This window comes from Sander vitreus, chromosome 22, assembly GCF_031162955.1.
Source record: "Sander vitreus isolate 19-12246 chromosome 22, sanVit1, whole genome shotgun sequence".
Lineage (NCBI taxonomy): Eukaryota > Metazoa > Chordata > Actinopteri > Perciformes > Percidae > Sander > Sander vitreus.
The window spans coordinates 2,211,832-2,230,032 of NC_135876.1; the positions used below are offsets into that span (position 1 = coordinate 2,211,832).

Below are 18,201 nucleotides of genomic sequence, written 5' to 3' on the forward strand. Positions count from 1 at the left end.
TTGTTTTTTGCCCCAGAGAGGCTTTCTTATATGATGACTGATGTGTATACATGTCGTACTTTAGCACTTGGGCTTTGATCCGAGTGGGAACATCGATAACATCCAACATGTCACTGTGAGTAAAGCAGAGCAGTTTCCCTCTCATCTTGTGCACGCAGATACAGCAAGTTACTATGGCTATGAAAATCTGCGTCGCTAGGTCGTTTTCATAATGTAAGCCTACGTGAACAACTCGACAAAAACACATAATAGACCTATGTAAATGTGCAATATTCTTGGTAACACACAGTAACAGCATGAATGCAAAATGTTTGGGCAGTTTGGCTGATTGTTACTCCTCCTGTAAGGTAAATTATTGTTCCAATAAAGTAGTAAGTAGTAATAGTAGTAGTAATATGAGTGCTAAAGTAGCTGGCAGGTTGTGTGTTTTGGTTTGTGTTTTTTTTTGTGGCAGGTGGGTCGCGAAAGCAATATAGTAATATAACAAGTAACTAATAACTTTTGATACTAATTAATAAGTAAAGTAATATTACTTTTTAAAGGAGTAATAAGTAAAGAGTAACATATTACACTTCCTGAGTAACCTGTTTCAGGTCGGTGATCTGGGCTAAAAATAAATCAATGTCCAGTGTGCTGTATACATTTGGATTTTGCACTTATCCACAGTTCTGTATACAGGTGCACATTGTAATGTTCCACTACCAGTCCAAGACAAGAGAAAACTTCTTGCATTAACCAGTTTATTAAACCACTCAAAACAGTGCCATTAGATACATTATTATTATGAAATGTGTTGCAATGTCTCACAGAAAAAACAATGTACACATGGTGCGTACAGGATTACGGCTGCCAGCGCTACTGCGCACAAAATATTCAGATTATGAATGGCCAAATGGTGATGCGTTGCTTTAAATGTTGCTGGCACAAGGAATTGGGTGACACCATTATCTCCTTTCTTTTCGTAAAGAATGGTCCAGTGTATCCTATGCTTAAAGAGATAAGAAAGGATGCATTGAAGCACCTTTCCTTATCACTTAGAAAAATCAACTGGCTCTTATCATTGCTGCCACTTAACTACTTTTGGGTAATGTCACTCCATTAGGAACCTTCCTAAGCAAAAAGGACAATTTGACCGCAGCCTGGGACTTTCATTAAAGTGCTAATTAAAAACATCTTTGTGAAAATTACATACTTTTTTAAAGTCCTTCAATTTTCTTAATCTATTAACTTGTAAGACCATGAATTCCACTAACCCGAGTATAAAACCACTTGTGTAAACTTGGGTAACTTTAGATAGGACGTTACACCGAACCATGTCAACACCTTAAACTATGACCAGGACACAATGTTTTCGTTATCACTTATGTACATATAACAGACAAAATCGGCTTACACATTCAGTGTAAAACTTAATCAGAGTTTAGTATATATGAAATCTCTTAAGTCACCTACACCGGAGTCTCTTATTTTCCTGATATCATTTGGAGAAAACAAACACATTGAACTTCTTGAAACTGTAATTCAGCGAAGAACAAGCACCTGTGTGTCAGCCGAATAACCTTTGCCCTGCATACACCACAACATATGTCAGTTTCCTGACTGTTGTTCTTATGTACAGTTTGTCATCTCACAATGTTTGTCATCTCAAACTTATTTTAATCATATTCTGTCACTATTCTATATTACTGAATAACAACCAAAGACTTACCTGTGCTTCTAGGGGCACTTAGATGAACTTCAACTCACCTGTCACCGTGATGCAGCTAGCACAGCAAATGACCTTTGTTCAATGTTGTAAAACCTGTAAGCTAACATACACTGTTTCTGCTAGCTAAACATTTATGTTTGTTGAAGTCACTCCTTCTTTTCTCCTTTCTTAACTTGGCGAGAAGTATATTTTAAGCATGTTGGCCATACCTCTCATTTAAACATTGAAATAATACAGCAAATGAATGAAGAGGATTAATGACTATTGATGATTTAAATATTTCAAAAGTTGTTTTTCCAATGATGCATCCTGGTCTTAGGGAGAGAGTTATTGAAGGCTGAAGGACAAACTAAAGAAGGATTTACAGTAATGGATGGGAATTGGGTGAAAAGACAGCTTGATGTATAGGGGGTTTGAATTACTTTAGATAAAAGAAAAAAGGAAGGAAGGGAGAATAGGTAGAAGAAGGTAGGAGTGTAATATGGAAGGAAGGGAAGAAGCAAGCAGGGATGTAAGTAAAGGAAGTGAGACAGCCAAGGAGGTAACGGAGAAGAAAAGGAGGACAACAGCAAGGAAGCAGTGATACACTGTACATTTGCCCAGTCAATCTGACATCTCTCCCACCCTTCCTTCTCTGCATCCTTTCTTAATCTATCTATCATCTATTTTATATGCCCTGGGTTTGAATGTGGCCTAGGACCTTTGTCACATGTCTCCCCCACCCAATAATATTGACTAATGAAGGCAAATTAAACTAACAACAAACTCTTCCACCCTGATGTGTTTGCTATGCAGAAGAGAGGAGGATATCCGGGAGATTGAAGAAGGGATCAGGAGGGAAAGGCGGGTCGCTGATGAGGTTGTCCAGGCAATGCCAGCCACAAAGCAAGAGAAGTATTTCACCATGACAACAGCCAATGAGGAACTGTTACAGGTATAAATGTTGTTTTGCCCTAATATTATTATCATACTGCCAGATTAACTTTTAATCTGCTTCAAAAAAGATAAAATTTTTTGAAGCAGTAGCCTCCGCCGAAGTCCATTAATACCTGACAATGGACGCCTCGAAGGGCATTATCACTTATACCATGGTCAATTGCCAAATAATGTTTTTTTTAAACCATTATTTTATATTTGAATGCGTTTTACAATCGAAATCTAAACAATAACTCAGTTTCCCTGGTTACACACAATCAATTATGAGGATTCTCACAAATCACAGAGGCAGTTTGAGCAATGAACATGATATGCTGATGTAGGCAAGCTGTATGTTAACATCCTTTTTTCCTCACATTTTATAGCACAGTAGTTTTTTTTTAGCAGCAATACCTTGGCACTGGCCCTCAGACAAACTGTTGCCGTCTTTGGCACCATGTAAAATACATGTAATTTGTGTCCTCATTCAGTGTTTCCCACAGGTTGAGGATTTATTTGTGGTGGTGTGTGGCGCAGGATGGACGGCGTGGCGCGTAATGGCTGCGTTCAGTAATAATGGGTTCAGTTATAAACTAGTCAAACGAAGGTGAAAAGAATGACTACATAACATTATCAGATAATTTAGAATGAAATAACTATTTATTTACATATTAAACCAATTAGACTAAAAGATGATTTCAGAGTAGTTATGGCTGCACGATATGAGGAAAATATGCGATATGCCCCAACGTTGTTGAATATCGCGATAATGATATAACTTGTTAATAGATTTTAAAATGTAGCCTACTCAGTTCTGCATTTCTGTTGTTTTCAGTATTTTGCTAAAATACAACAAATTGCACGTTAAATTTTAAACAAATGACAAAAAAAGTGTAGCCATGATGTGCTTTGTCAATTAAATTTTTTTTTTTTTTTTATCCCAAATGTTAATGGTTCAGCAAATAAAATACCCATAATACTGTACTATGATCCATACAGAAAGTTACATGTTATTATAAATCTCAACACTGTCTCCTCCTAACTCCTGTTAAATCATATAAGACTAACGCTATATAAGTTAATTCTTGTTCATTTTGTTGGTTAGATCATTGTTCATTTTTTGAAGTGTATTTATCTGTGTTTTGAGGATCCTAAACATGCTGTTCTGTACTATACCTGTCTGTGTTGCAGTCATTAAGATCTCATCTGAACAGATTTCTGTCATTCAAACAACTGAGTTGTAGTTTGTAGTTGTAGTTTAAAACTTCTACAGCCAATAAAATGAAGGGTTTTATTCGGACTTGAGTGCATAAATGCAGTTAATGGATACAGGCATGGAGAACTGAAGACTCTGTTAGCAACGATTAGCTCTGATTAGCGGTTAGCTCCAGTTAGCTAGCTCCGTTACTAAGATATGGAGCGGAGGAGACTGCAGCAGAGAGGGGTAACAACCAGACTCTGATAAATGACGTTCGGGGAGCTTTCACAGTGGCGTTTCTACGGTTTTATTAGTACAGTTAATCCCACGGCAAGACCACCAGCAGCATGCTACTACTAACGTAATGATAGCCTCTCTGAGCGGGGTCAGCCCTATGTTCCCACAGCCCTATGTTCCCACATTTCTAAGATTTTTCTTAAAATTAGGCCATATGCCAGATTTACATTCCATCTGTAGTCCATTGCTACTGGATAATAGGTTGGGTGTAATTGGCTACCAAATGGGGAGAAAGGGGGATAAAATCTGATACAAATTTATGAAAAGGGAACTGTGGGAACATAGGGCCTACTTTTGAAAAAAATCTTAGAACTGTGGGAACATAGAGCTGTAGGAACATAGGGCTGTGGGAACACAGAGCTGTGGGAACATAGGGCTGTGGGAACACAGGGCTGTAGGAACATAGGCACGCTCCCCTCTGAGCAAGTGCAGCGTTGATGCTGTCATGCACGCGGCACGCAACTTCAAGAGGAGGAGGGGCTGGAAGCAGCTGGTCTGTGTGCGCTGAAAATAATTACATTGTTGTTTGGAAAAAAAATGGAATTAGGATTTTATCTACCTGGGCGGGTCTCAATTTACCTGGGCAGGGTGCCCAAGTACAACCTATGTATAGGAAACACTGCCTCCTTTCTTAATCTTCTACTTGTCTCCTTTTTTTTGTAGGAGCTAACTGTTCTACAGGAGGAGCTGGACATTCTGATAACTAGGAAGGAGGACTACGATGCTGTAAGTTCTGTTAAAAACACAGGAGAATAATCAAGGAAGGGTTAGAATATGGAAGGATTTTTACATTTTTAACATTTACACAGTCATACTAGCCAAGTATAAAATATAATAATGAAAACCAAGTGGAATGTGAAATGTCATTCTTGGCAGTATATAAGAATTACTCCTAATATATTATCATATATCATTAATTAATCATTAAACATGGACCTGGATGGACAGATTAACAAATAAAAAGTAATAACTAATTAATTAAAGGTCCACGTATGAATTTTACATAAGGCCAGAGGTGTGGAACAACAGAGATTTTACAGCCAGGTTTTGCCTGAAATCACATGTTACCATGTAAATCATGTTACTGCCTACAGCAGGATAGAAAAAAACCTTCAAGACCAGGACATTTTAAGGCCTTGGCCCTTTTTTTAAGGAAACCTAATTCAGCGTAAGACACCCTGGGTAGGGAGGCGATGAATTGTGGAAAAGAGGAAGGGAATAAGGAAACAGACAGTGACAAATAATTAGGAAAATGCATGTGAAGTAAATGCATATTGCTTTTCAGTGACATCCACCACTGCTCCGCAGTAACCTATCTGCTGCTGTAGTAGTAACAGTAGTATTAGCTGTATAAATAGTTTGATCTTACATTATCCTGTGTGCAGGAGCTGGCCCACTCGCACATAAAGCAGGAAGTGGTTCGGCTTCATGAGACTCTGTCAGCGCTGGAGGCGAAGCGGGACACCATGGAGGCTGAGCACAAGAGCCTGGGCTCCCCACAGGAGGAACGAGAGCAATTATTCAAACAGGTTAGCTTTACAACCAGCCAAAGAATGGCTGAATGTCAGTTGAGATCATTAAACTGCTGACAATATGCAGCAACAATGGTTTATTAGACTAATGTAAACTGCAGTCATAAAGAAAAATCAACATGTACGACAGAAAAATCTTGATTAAATCTAAATTTCTGAATTTGCAGAAACTAGAGAAATTAGAAAGTACGCAAAGTTTTAACACTATCACCGCCAGACCCGACACCCAAGAGCACCTGTATCCTTTGTTTTACCGATGGGCCATTAACATGTCATGCCTCTCCATCTAAATAGCGCTGTGTTAATTTCCATAGCAGCAAGAACACACACAGCTAGATAGTCTACTTAGCTTGGCAGCTTGAACCAACACAAAACTTGTGAACTCGTAGCAGTGTAAAATGTTAAATGTTAATTTAAGTAATAGTCCGGTGACTGTCATTTGTGTTATGACTTTCAGTTCAGTACACACAGAGTTAAAGTAACAAAGTTATTGTGAGCATGGCCTGAAAATAGAAAAAACTTATCTATTTGGTTCTATTTGATGCTATTTTTAGTTTATCAATTTCAGTATTTTTATTTTGGCAATTAAACTAATGGTAATAATCACGGTGCACATGATTACATTATCACATTTTTGTCAAACGAAAGAACGACATAAGTTCCCTCAGTATTTATAGATTTGTCTTTCCTCTATCCCGTGGGCAGTCTTTTAGTTCAACAGACAGCAGCACACAACCTGCCATCTGATTGTGCACACCAACTTCTAGAAATAATACAATTTGGAAATGTTCGTGTTTTTGTTCAAATGAGGCACATATTTCTGATATCATAGCGTATAGCACACACACAGGACTCCATGGGACACCGTGTTGGGACACAACTTAATTTTATTTTACACATATCAAAGGACGTACTGTGGGCCTACATACCTTAGTGTGCGTGTGAGTGAATATTGGCGTGCAAATGATACGATACGATACGACTTTTAAATGAGTTTCTATGTCCCATTTTGTGTCTCAATGCGCTGTACGGTCATCATGCAAATGTATCAATTCGGCTGCGGAGGAGAGTGCCAGGGTTAATTGTGCTGCTCCTGGTGGCTAAAGGGCGTGTTTTTTTGGAAAAAAAACAACTACCAGAATAGGTTTTTAGGAAAAGTCAGGGCAGGAGGGAAACAGCAATAACAATGACGGAATAATTTACGTTTTTGAATCACAACCCTTTGGCACAAGAGGCACAAGAGCCTGGGCTCCCCACAGGAGGAACGAGAGCAATTATTCAAACAAGTAAGCTTTACAACCAGCCAAAGAATGGCTGAATGTCAGTTGAGATCATTAAACTGCTGACAATATGCAGCAACAATGGTTTATTAGACTAATGTAAACTGCAGTCATAAAGAAAAATCAACATGTACGACAGAAAAATCTTGATTAAATCTAAATTTCTGAATTTGCAGAAACTAGAGAAATTAGAAAGTACGCAAAGTTTTAACACTATCACCGCCAGACCCGACACCCAAGAGCACCTGTATCCTTTGTTTTAACGATGGGCCATTAACATGTCATGCCTCTCCATCAAAGGCGTCATTTGTCGCGGTTCTAGTGTTAATTGAGATAAAATATGTTGAAACTACAGTATCAGAATATTGTTTTTATTCTCAATAGACTGACAAAAGAGGTTGTTAGAGTTGTAGAGAGTTGTCTTATTTATCATGTTGACACATGATAGGACAGGCAGTGCAAGATCACACTGAATATGTTCAATAAGTGCTGTTTAATTTTTACAGATTTTAAGAGTTGCGGTTAGTAAACAAATGATTTAAGCTGTTTGTTTGTTTTCTAGGTGAAGGAGGACAACCAGGAAATCGCCAGCATGGAGAGACAGTATGTACCATTGTCGTTACACCATTGTCGTTTTTAGTTAGACTGTATGTTGAGAGAGAGAGAGAGAGAGAGCGAGCGCTCGGGCCCTAATAATAATCTCTACAAAAACAATAGGTGCCTTGCACTTTTGGGCTCGGGCCCTAACTATTTAAAATATATACAAGTTAGGAATAAAAATGTACAACTACTTAAATAGTATTAATAAAGATGTAAGTAAACCTATTGTGCAAGTTGCACTTAGTGCAGATGTGATGTCTAAGAGTCTTATCTAACACTCAGTGATGAAGTGTTACAAAGTTGTATTGCCTGTGGTAGGAATGATTTCTTGTAGCGGTCCGTGCAACATCGAAGCTGTTGGAGCCTCTTAGAGAAGGTGCTCCTCTGTTGGACCAGTGTGGAGAGGGTGGTCGGGGTTATCCTTAATAGATAACAGTTTGATCAGTGACCACCTCTCCACCACAGCTTCAAATGTGTCCTGTTTGCAGCCAATAACACAAAATAACAAGTGTGATACAGTTCTGAGTGTGAGACAGAGCTGCTTGTTTTGAGGTGAAGGGTTGTGTGCTTGTTTGTGTGTCAGGTGAATTGATAGTGCATAGCTATTCTTCTTGGTAGTTGTAGTTTATCGTGCAACAGCGAGACGGATGCGGATGCGCTTGACATATAAAAATAAAATTATATAAAAATTATATAATATAAATAATAAAAATCAATCACAGTGAAGATATAGATATTTCATACACCAGACATATTTAACACGGACCTGACGATGTGCATATATGCGTATATTTTGCTTCTGTGTAATGAGGTGTCTACGTGTGTGTGTGTGTGTGTGTGTGTGTGTGTGTGTGTGTGTGTGTGTGTGTGTGTGTGTGTGTGGTCAGGCTTACAGAGATCAGGGACAGGACGCAAAAAATCAAAGAGGAGATCCAACAACTGGAGCAGGACTCAGAGGAAGCGCAGGGTAACACTGGTTGGCTGCTTTCAACTTTTCATTTATCTATCACACGTGCAGCCATATCACAAATATATATATTTTTTTAAATAGCCTCTAAAATTATTTTTCCATCTGTCATCTTATAGTGGAAAGAAACCTGGTGTTACACTGTGAACTGCATCATCTCTTTTTTGAATATATCCAGGGCTGAAACTAATGATCATTTTTATTAGCGAGTAATGTGCTGATAATTTTAATAATAAGTAATCGCTTGGTCCATGTCATAGTTTGTGATGGGCGTTTGTCACTAATTCATAATCTATGATATAGTGAAAAATGCACATGACAATTTACCAAAGCCACAGGTGACATGTTTGAATTACTTATTCTGTCCGGCCAATAGTCGGAAACACAAAGATATTCTTTTATATTAAAGTCATACATAACATAATAATTAAAATAATAATATAATAATAATAATAATAAATAATAATAAAATAACGTAAAGTATTTACATTTGAGACTAATAAACTAATTGATTAATCGGCTATGTTTTTACCTTGACATATAACCAAACTCCTACACACAAAGTATGTAACCAGATAAAGTATGAACTTTATAAATCTGTTTAATTATTATATGATTACTTGCTAAACTAAGTTTTTTTCTGTCCATAAGGGGAGTGTCAGCAGAAATACAAAGAGCTGAAGAGGAAAGAGGAGGAAATTGACCGTGAGTTGAACATGTTGATATGACTAAACCTGAGTAGACAATATCAAAAATGAGTCTTATTTACTCAGTAGCTGATAACAATAATGTGTCGCTATTGTTATGCCTATTGATGCTTTCAAATATTTAGCATAACCTAAGGGTAGATAATAATCTGATAACTGTCATAAATATTAAAGATATAAGAGCAAAGCAATAAGGGGTTATTATTTAGGCAATATCTCGTTACTGTATATTGAATTTATATCTAGTCATCACAATTGCAATATTGCCATCAAGGTATCTGCAGGATTTGGAATTGTTTTAAAAATGGTTTAAAGGCTCTGACACACCAACCCGGCGGCCGACCGTCGTCAGAAAAGGCAGTCGGACTGATCAGCCGGCTCCCGTCTCTCAGAAAAGTGCCTTGGAACGCACCGAAGCGACGCCGACTTGAGCGTGCGTTGTGCGCGTGTGCAAGACGTATTACGTCTCCATAACAGCAGGCAGCGCTAATCTGTGTTGTCGCCCAAAAAATGAAAACCGGAAATGAGGGAACATCTCTCTAGACCTCGTAAACACAGAGCACACTGTCGTCAGTCATTGTTTTCATCAGAGAGCGTTGATAGCAGTCAAGAAGGATCGTTGTTGTCATTACTCGCTGAACGAAAGAAAATACGATGGCTAGTAATAAGAAGATACTGGTGTTGTCAGCTCTCGGGCTTCTTCTTGTGGAAGAAGCACTGATTCGCTAGTCAAGGGCTAGCACTCCACCAATCAGATTGGTCATTGAGTCAGACTGCCCACTGGCCGATTCAACAAGTCAAATCGGCCAAAATGGATGCCGACGGCTCCTCCTCCTCCGACTGACGACGGGACGGAAGACACCGAACAGACTTGAGTCACCGACCTCGCCAGACTGTCCGAAGGCCGATAATCGGGTTGGTGTGTCAGAGCCTTAACTGATGGGAATGTAATGGCTGACACAGATATATGGAAGCACACACTTTTGGAAACTACCACCAGGAGTCGTCAAAGTCAGAATATTTCAAAATCCTGTACATAGGAGTTTTAATGTATCTTCATGACCAGATATTGCTTTAAATATAATTACATGCAGCTAGTTGTAATAACGTTCTTCATTTCTTCCAGGGTACCTGGAGTCATTTGAGGAGACCAGGGCTCAGGCGCTGGACAAGATGACACAGAGCCAGGAGAACATTGTCTCCCTCCTGGAACACTGCAGCAGAGTGAGGAGGAAGGGGAGAGGTGGAGAGGGGATGGAAAGTAGAGGGACTGATAGTTAGAAGGAAGGAATGTCTCTTGGCAAAGAAGTCTTAATGTGGTGGGAGGGACAGAGTGGCCGCTGGCTAGTTAGCATTAGCTTAGTTAACATTAGCTTGCTAATTCCACCCAACATGACTTCAGGCTACGCTGGTTTCAGAAAATGAGCCAAACAAAGTTGTCGCTCATCTGGTGATGGCAATGCGCTTTCCTATGATGTGACAAGAATGTCATGTGAATAAAAAATGTAGTTGTTACATTTTACTAATTTAGTTGCCGGCCGGCTGGCTTGTGAGCTAGCTTGCTTGTTAGGTGTCTCAGTTGTCTAGCACCGACAGAAGAAGTGAAGAGCGGTCTAACATAGGGTGACCAGATTTCCCGGAACTAAAACCGGGACACTTTGCGCGTGACCGTAGTGCTCGTGCACGCACACGCTTTTTAATGTGAACATGTGCCAGTCCAGGTCAGACAGACACAGACAGGTTAGACCCAACAGCACACGTAGGCCTACTGCTCACAACATAATAGTGTATCTCAGTTAATATTCATGAACTTTCTTGGTATGTAGCCTACATATCTAAGAAATAATATTAAAAGACATTGAGTGAGTTTCGTGGGGGACCAACTTTTTCAGAATTAAAGCATTCTTTTGGAAAATGCACCCATTGAACTTATGAAAAACTTACTAAACGAATTATTTGGAACTGCTGCCACAGGCTTGAACTAAAGTAATGGTAACACTTTACGGGAAGGGTACATGAATTATGAATTCATGCATGAATTAATTCATGATTTGTGCATTACTTCATTCCTTTATATCACAAAACTCACAGTTGGATCGGATCACGTTTATGAGTCACAAATCGGATCAATTTTCGGATCAGCACAAAAAAAGGGGTGAATTTAAATGATTTATTAAAAATGTAATAATAATAACTTTTAACAAGGCTAACTTCTTTCACCAGTAAATTGCTGTTAAACGACAAAAACAGATGAGAAAAGGGTATTTTACAATAACTATGAATGCACCACGAGTTTTACCAGTTTTAAGTAAACGCAACCTTTTTTCACGTCTGTGTTGTTTTTCCGACAACAGCAGTGACCAGAGTGCTACTTTGTATCTTTTAGCTCATAGCTTTAGCGGCAGACTGTTGTACGTCCCGCTGTTAGAATCTTCTACAATACAGTCACACTTTTACACTGTTTAGCTGTCAGCATTTTAACTGTTTAACCGGGACAATTTCATAGTGGTTGGTGTAAACTGGGACATTTTAGCGTCCCGACAGGCTTTTGTCGGGACATTGGACAAGCAACTCAAAATCGGGACTGTCCCGGTCAAACCGGGATGTCTGGTCACCCTAGTCGAACGTTATGATCTTTATATTAAATTTCACAGTAAAAGACATACGTTTGTTAACACTAGTTTATTTTGTAGATCTTTTAAAAGACATTTTTATGTTGAAATTAATATACCTAAGTAGGTATGTTTCTTGTTGTACGTTTGCCATATTATGGACATAATGTGCAAAAGTAGATATTCCAATCGTTTGAATCGTCCTATGTGTTTTTTAGAAGGAACATTCAAACGTAATTCTTGGCCAGTTTTGACAGTCCTATGTGTATTAGATTGATCAGATGAGATAAAGATTAAAAGTGAAGTGTGTGTGTGTGTGTGTGTGTCTGTCTGTGTGTGTCTGTGTTTGTAGAACATGTTGCGGCTACATCAGGTGGATACAGTAACAGCCAGTGAGCTGAGAAACATGCAGGAGGTGCTGGTCAGCAAGGAGACGGAGGTGGTCCAATCAGAGAGCACTGCCAGAGGACTGACAACTGGTAAGATACATACACACACACACACACGCACACACACACACACACACACACACACACACACATAGTCCCAGTAAAGTATACCCTCTTTGATAAACCTTACATGCCAAATGAGCAAACTATCACTCTGTAGAGTCCCAGCGTCTGCAGCAAGACCTGGAGAAAGTGCAGCAGCTGGAGGGGAAGATCACAGGTGAGCTCACCACCCTGAAGGAGCGCGTCACCACCATGCAGTCTGAGCTGGTCACCTATCAAGACCTGGACACCCTGAGGCACACAGCAGAGGAGAAGAAAAGGGTAACAAGAGTATCACAAATTTAGTATGTTTAGTATGTTTCCCTCCTGCCTTGACTTTACCTAAATACCTATTCTGCACATTCCTATATTGTCATAATGATGGAATATCGTTAAGAAAACCAAATAGCTGGGTTTTTGCTGTTGTTTTTCACAAAATGGCCCCCTTTAGTCGCTAGGAGTAGCGTTGAATAACATTGGTACCCTCCTACGCCTCTCCTCAGCAGCATAACTGACACATTTGCATGATTGCTGTACAGTGTATTGAGACACAGAAACTCATTTGCACACCAATGTTCATTCACATGCACTTATAATCATAATCCTATTAAAACCCACCGGGTCTCCGGCAACCCGGATAAGCAGGTTCAGGTTGGCTTTGCATTGTATATTAAAATAAAAATGTTTAACCCTACCCAGCATTCGATTTCCCTCTAAAACCACCGAGCAGGTCATTTTTACCCCATGCCTGCAACAGTAATAATAAACAAAAGAGAGATGGGGAAAACATAGTGATTCCCTACCTTTTGAGCTTGCCGTGAACCACAGACATGGGTCCATTCCTCAATTATTTATATTCCTCTAACGTAAGTCCGCAAGTGTCCACAGATCAAAAGAACCAAAAAGGGTTTTTCACAAAAAGTAATCCAAGTTCTGAATATGGTCGTGTTAGTGTCCGCTAACTTTATTTGTCAAACAGAAACAAACCACTGGCTATGTGTACTGTTTGTGGGGCTGCGTATGGATTGATGTCCTTGTTGCTATAGAGATGGAAAAGCTGCACTCTAGAGATGGAGACTGTTGACGTTATTGGCCCATCAGCGCATGACGACAAGGGTACAGACGCTCTTGGGCGTCAGGTTTGGCGGCAATAGTACCGCTAAAGAGCCTGTCGGTTCTAGTGGTAAATACTGTTGAATAGACCTGCACGATTAATCGTTATAAAATCACCCTGTTCACACGATTAAATTTTTTAAATGACTGCATCACTAACACTACTACTGTCTTCTGAGTTTTAAACGTAGACGGTATAAAATAGGTTTTAAAGCTCTGCAGTGCTCTCCCTTCTCTTCATTGAAGCCTCTGTGTTTACAGGCTGCTGGTGATGCTCAATGTGCTCTAGGTGCCAAAATACATCTATGTTTGGTACTGCCAATGTGTTTTGTTTTGTCATGGTTCATGTGTGCAATAAACATCACACTTTGTGAGAAAAAAATCGTGGCAGAGAACCGTGATATCAATTCTAAGCTAAAAAGTCATGATAAATATTTTTCCCCCGAATCGTGCAGGCTTGTGTGGAATAATTAAACACAAAACTCGAAAGCATCTGTTTCTATTTTGCTTCAGGCAGCTAAACTGCAGGCTAACCAAGTGTGTGTTTTTTCTGGTGCAGAGACTACAGGAGGACCGCGTATCCCTGACTCAGCGTCGGGATTCATTGAGGCAGCTGTTGGAGGAAATGAACCAGAAATATGACGCTCTGAAGACCAAACTGAAACACAACGAGACTCATGCTCAGGTTAGAGAGTTTTACACATCAATATATATCAGCACAAATATAGCTATATACAATGATATAAACATGTATAGATGTACTAGGTGCATAACATGTTTTTTTTAAATTATTATTACAGTTATAAATAAAGATGTTTAATTGTTTACACCTTATCTACAAGTTGATACTTTTGTCAGCATCAAAATACCAACTACTGGTTCAGATGCTAATCTGCCAAGACTCCAGATACATTTCTGCAGTCATCAAAACTGTATTCACTAAACTTTGAATGATTTGCTTGTTCTTTTCAACGCCACACCAAGTTAGACACTGAGTTTAGATTTCAGTCCTCTGCTCTCATCCTGATGAGGAGAAACCCATTTCTGTTGTCAGCACTGTAGTCGTCCCAAGGCTGGATTTGGCACAGAGAAATGTTATGCAGGATTTTCTTTTAGTACACCAATATGTGATTTTGTGAAGTGTATTCAAATGCACCTGAAAATGGAGGAAAAACGGACACAACTACTGATCTGTATGTACATACTTCTTAGTTTCTGGTCTTAAAGTAATCTGCAGTCACAGTGCACATGCACAGTGTTAATCAGATAATGACTTAATTAGCATTTTGACACTAAATGTGTGTGTTAAATTGAATGTAGGGGATTGGTTGACAGGTGGTGGTACAGCATTCTTACCTTCTTTTGTGTGTGTGTGTGTGTGTGTGTGTGTGTGTGTGTGTGTGTGTGTGTGTGTGTTTTAGCTGGCTAACCTTGAGAGGAAATGGCAACACTTGGAGCAGAACAACTTTGTAATGAAAGAGTGTATCCTTCTGAAATGTGTCTTCATCTCTTTATTAGTTCATGTTTTTTTGTTGTTAAAGACAGCAAGTGGTGTGGTGTGCTGTGACTCATCACAAATCACACGTGTCCCTCTAAAAGCCACCCGTTGGTTACATCAGTAATCTTTCCTCAACTGCAGCATCAGTCATTGCCTCTAAATCTCAGGAGAGTGACTACGCCTCAGTCGCTAAGAACGTCTCCCAACAAGTGGCAGAGTACAACAAGAGTCTTATAGACTCCTTGCAGAACAGGAGTTAAATACACACACACACACACACACACACACACACACACACACACACACACACACACACACACACAGTCTGACAAGTGTCTGTGTTACTATTTGGTAATCACAACACATTTCAGTTAATGTCATGATAAAGTGGTCAGCACATGGAATAGTTGAACACTGATGCTCAGTTGTCTCTTAACAAAGCATTGATAGCCACTTTTCTATTTGCTATCAGTAGCTCTCTGTACAAAAGGACAGATTTTGCAATTAGTTGTCTTAAAAAGTTAGAACCATGTTTTTTTTCTTATGGTGTTTTACCGTCAAGACAAACCTTTTTGTTTATAGCCATTTCAATATTCAGTTTATAAAGTGATTATAGTTTGTGATGAAAGTGGCACTGTTTTGTCAACAGACTGTAGCTGCTTACTGTCCTAAATAACTAAATGTGTCTATGTAGACAAAGTTAGAAAGTATTTATCTACTATATTTTGTATTTAAATGTACGTGAGATTTTGCTGCATTCCATGTCACTACTGTGGGTTTCTGTAAACATATATTTAAAGTGCTCTGATCATTTGAATAAAGGGGTTAAGAGAAAGGAAAACAAGAACAGAACAGAACATTTGGGCTCATAGACACATATTCACACAAACGGAAGACTCAGGGTTTATACAACCACCAGGTGACCACAACAAATATCTATAGGGCTGTATTCACTCAGATCGCACTACATAAACTCTTTTGTAAAAATAGCAGAGATATGTAAACCAATATATGACATAAAAGGCTGCCATATTTTGTAAAATGCATTGCCTCTGTTACGCAACGAGTTACGTCAAATAGTCCAAAGATGAATATTCAAGTATAATCTCATGCCATTATGTTTTGGATGGAACCTTTTCTGTCGTCCAGTTCAGAAGAATGCATTTTCTTGCACAGAATGTAAGCATAGAGCCTCAGTGGGTCACACTCTGTAGTAACAGATAGGACCTTATCCATTTCCCATCTTATAACATTTCAGAATTGCTGTATTTTCATACAAGACCACAGGCAATGGGCAAGATTGTCCGTTTCTGTTTTGCACTTAGGGCATAATGGAGAAATATCAGAACTGAACTTATGGCGTTGAGAAGGGAATATATGGGCCGGTGTCCACTTTTGAGTTGAATTGCTTTCACACTGTTACAGACAGTGACGTTTTTGCACTCTTTCCTGGCTTCATTCCAAATAATCATCTTTAATATCTAGGCCAAGTTCTCTTTCCCATGATTCCTTTAAATGAGAAGTGTTTGAGCAAACTGTAAATTGAGCTCATGGAGTTGCCCAGACGTGGCCTGAAAAGCTGCCTCTCAGAGCCAGAGATATTTTGGTTGTCAAGGATTGTAGTGTTCGTCCTGACATAATCCCTCACCTGTAAATAACGGGAAAAGTCGTCTTTTTAAATAGTGTATTTTCCGATGAGTTGACCAAAAGAGGTCAAAGTGGGTCCTTCCAGTAAGCCACACAGAGTGGAGATCCCAAACACGGAAACCATTATCCGTTATTCCAGGTGAGAAATCCTGCTTGTCACATAGTGGGGTGAATGTGAGACCTACCCTCTAACCTTCTGACAGTCCGCCATACCGTAACACTGGAAACTGTAAGTAGGTTGTTACAGGCCTGTTTCAAGGATGAATGGTTTTTCATAAGTTATAGTTTTTTAAAGAGAAATTTAGAGATGGAGCTCTCTATATCAAACCAAAGAGATTGTGCGCCCACCCTGATATTTTCTAATGTCCAGGAGGTCACGACCACCCTTTGAGGATGAGAGACATAGTGTAGCTTTGGAATTGCAATTCTGAAATGTTATCAGATGGGAAATTGATAACATCCTATCTATTACTACAGAGTGTGACCCTCTGTGCATACTACTTGGGATATCATATCCCTCTGTCACTCACTGGTAAATATAAAACAAGGCTTTATATAATACTTACATTCTGTGCAAGAAAATGCATTCTTCTGAACTGGATAACAACAAAACACCCAAGGTTACCTTACATTAGATAAAAAACGCAAGACGGGCAATGACAAAGACAAAACACGACGGAACAAGAGACATAGGAGACACAAGTTAAAACAATACTGTTGTAGAATGGGAAACAGTGCATGGTATACATGATAAGCTATAGTGAGTAAGCCAGTTAAACAAGTGGGATTTGAATGGTGATATGGTGGGTTAGGATGTGTGGGGTCAGGGAGTTCCAGAGCCTGGGAGCCCTCGCACCCATGGAGCTGAGGCGTGGAGTGGGGATGGTTAAAGGAACACACCGACTTATTGGGACTTTATTTAGTCTTATTCCCCGTATCCCCCAGAGTTAGATAAGTCCATACATACCCTTCTCATCTCCGTGCGTGTCGTAACTGTCTTACGCCCCCAGCGCTAGCCTAGCTTAGCACAGATCCTGGAGGTAACTGGCTCCATCTAGCCTAGCTTAGCACAGATCCTGGAGGTAACCGGCTCCATCTAGCCTAGCTTAGCACAGATCCTGGAGGTAACCGGCTCCATCTAGCCTACTGCTCCCAATAAGCGACAAATTAATGCCAACATTTTCCTATTTACATGTTGTGATTTGCATAGTCACAGCGTGTACAAATAACAAGGTCACATGACACACAGCCATCTTCTAACTGTATACATACTGGGAACTATATTCTCAGAAAGGCAAAGCACTGCTACTTGGGCGGGGTGATTTGCTCGCAGCACCTGAAGCCCCGAGGTGAGGAGCAGAGTTCAGAGTTGGAGTAATAGAGTCAACAATTACTAGATAGTAAAAGCATAGTGACCTTGTTATTTGTACACGCTGTGACTATACAAATCACAACGTGTAAACAGGAACATGTTGGCGTTATTTTGTCTCTTATTGGGAGCAGTAGGCTAGATGGAGCCGGTTACCTCCAGGATCTGTGCTAAGCTAGGCTAGATGGAGCCGGTTACCTCCAGGATCTGTGCTAAGCTAGGCTAGCGCTGGAGGCGTCAGACAGAGTTACAAAACGCACGGAGATG

The 18,201-nt window shown here is 39.6% G+C and overlaps 1 protein-coding gene across 4 annotated transcripts in view; it reads left to right on the forward strand.

Moving 5' to 3' along the window:
* Positions 1-17,169, forward strand: part of ift74 (intraflagellar transport 74) — a 31,309-nt gene extending 14,140 nt beyond the window's left edge. For 3 of the 4 annotated variants that reach the window (XM_078280999.1, XM_078280997.1, XM_078280998.1), the window contains exons 9-20: positions 2,504-2,642; positions 4,782-4,844; positions 5,504-5,647; positions 7,493-7,533; positions 8,418-8,506; positions 9,149-9,202; positions 10,331-10,428; positions 12,169-12,295; positions 12,426-12,589; positions 13,980-14,105; positions 14,842-14,902; positions 15,066-17,169. In XM_078280999.1, the coding sequence (XP_078137125.1) occupies positions 2,504-2,642; positions 4,782-4,844; positions 5,504-5,647; positions 7,493-7,533; positions 8,418-8,506; positions 9,149-9,202; positions 10,331-10,428; positions 12,169-12,295; positions 12,426-12,589; positions 13,980-14,105; positions 14,842-14,902; positions 15,066-15,178 (1,219 nt within the window). In that variant the 3' untranslated portion in view covers positions 15,179-17,169. The remainder of the gene's footprint in view (positions 1-2,503; positions 2,643-4,781; positions 4,845-5,503; positions 5,648-7,492; positions 7,534-8,417; positions 8,507-9,148; positions 9,203-10,330; positions 10,429-12,168; positions 12,296-12,425; positions 12,590-13,979; positions 14,106-14,841; positions 14,903-15,065) is intronic. The other variant, XM_078281000.1, reaches the window with a different exon arrangement.
* Positions 17,170-18,201: the final 1,032 nt, after the last annotated feature.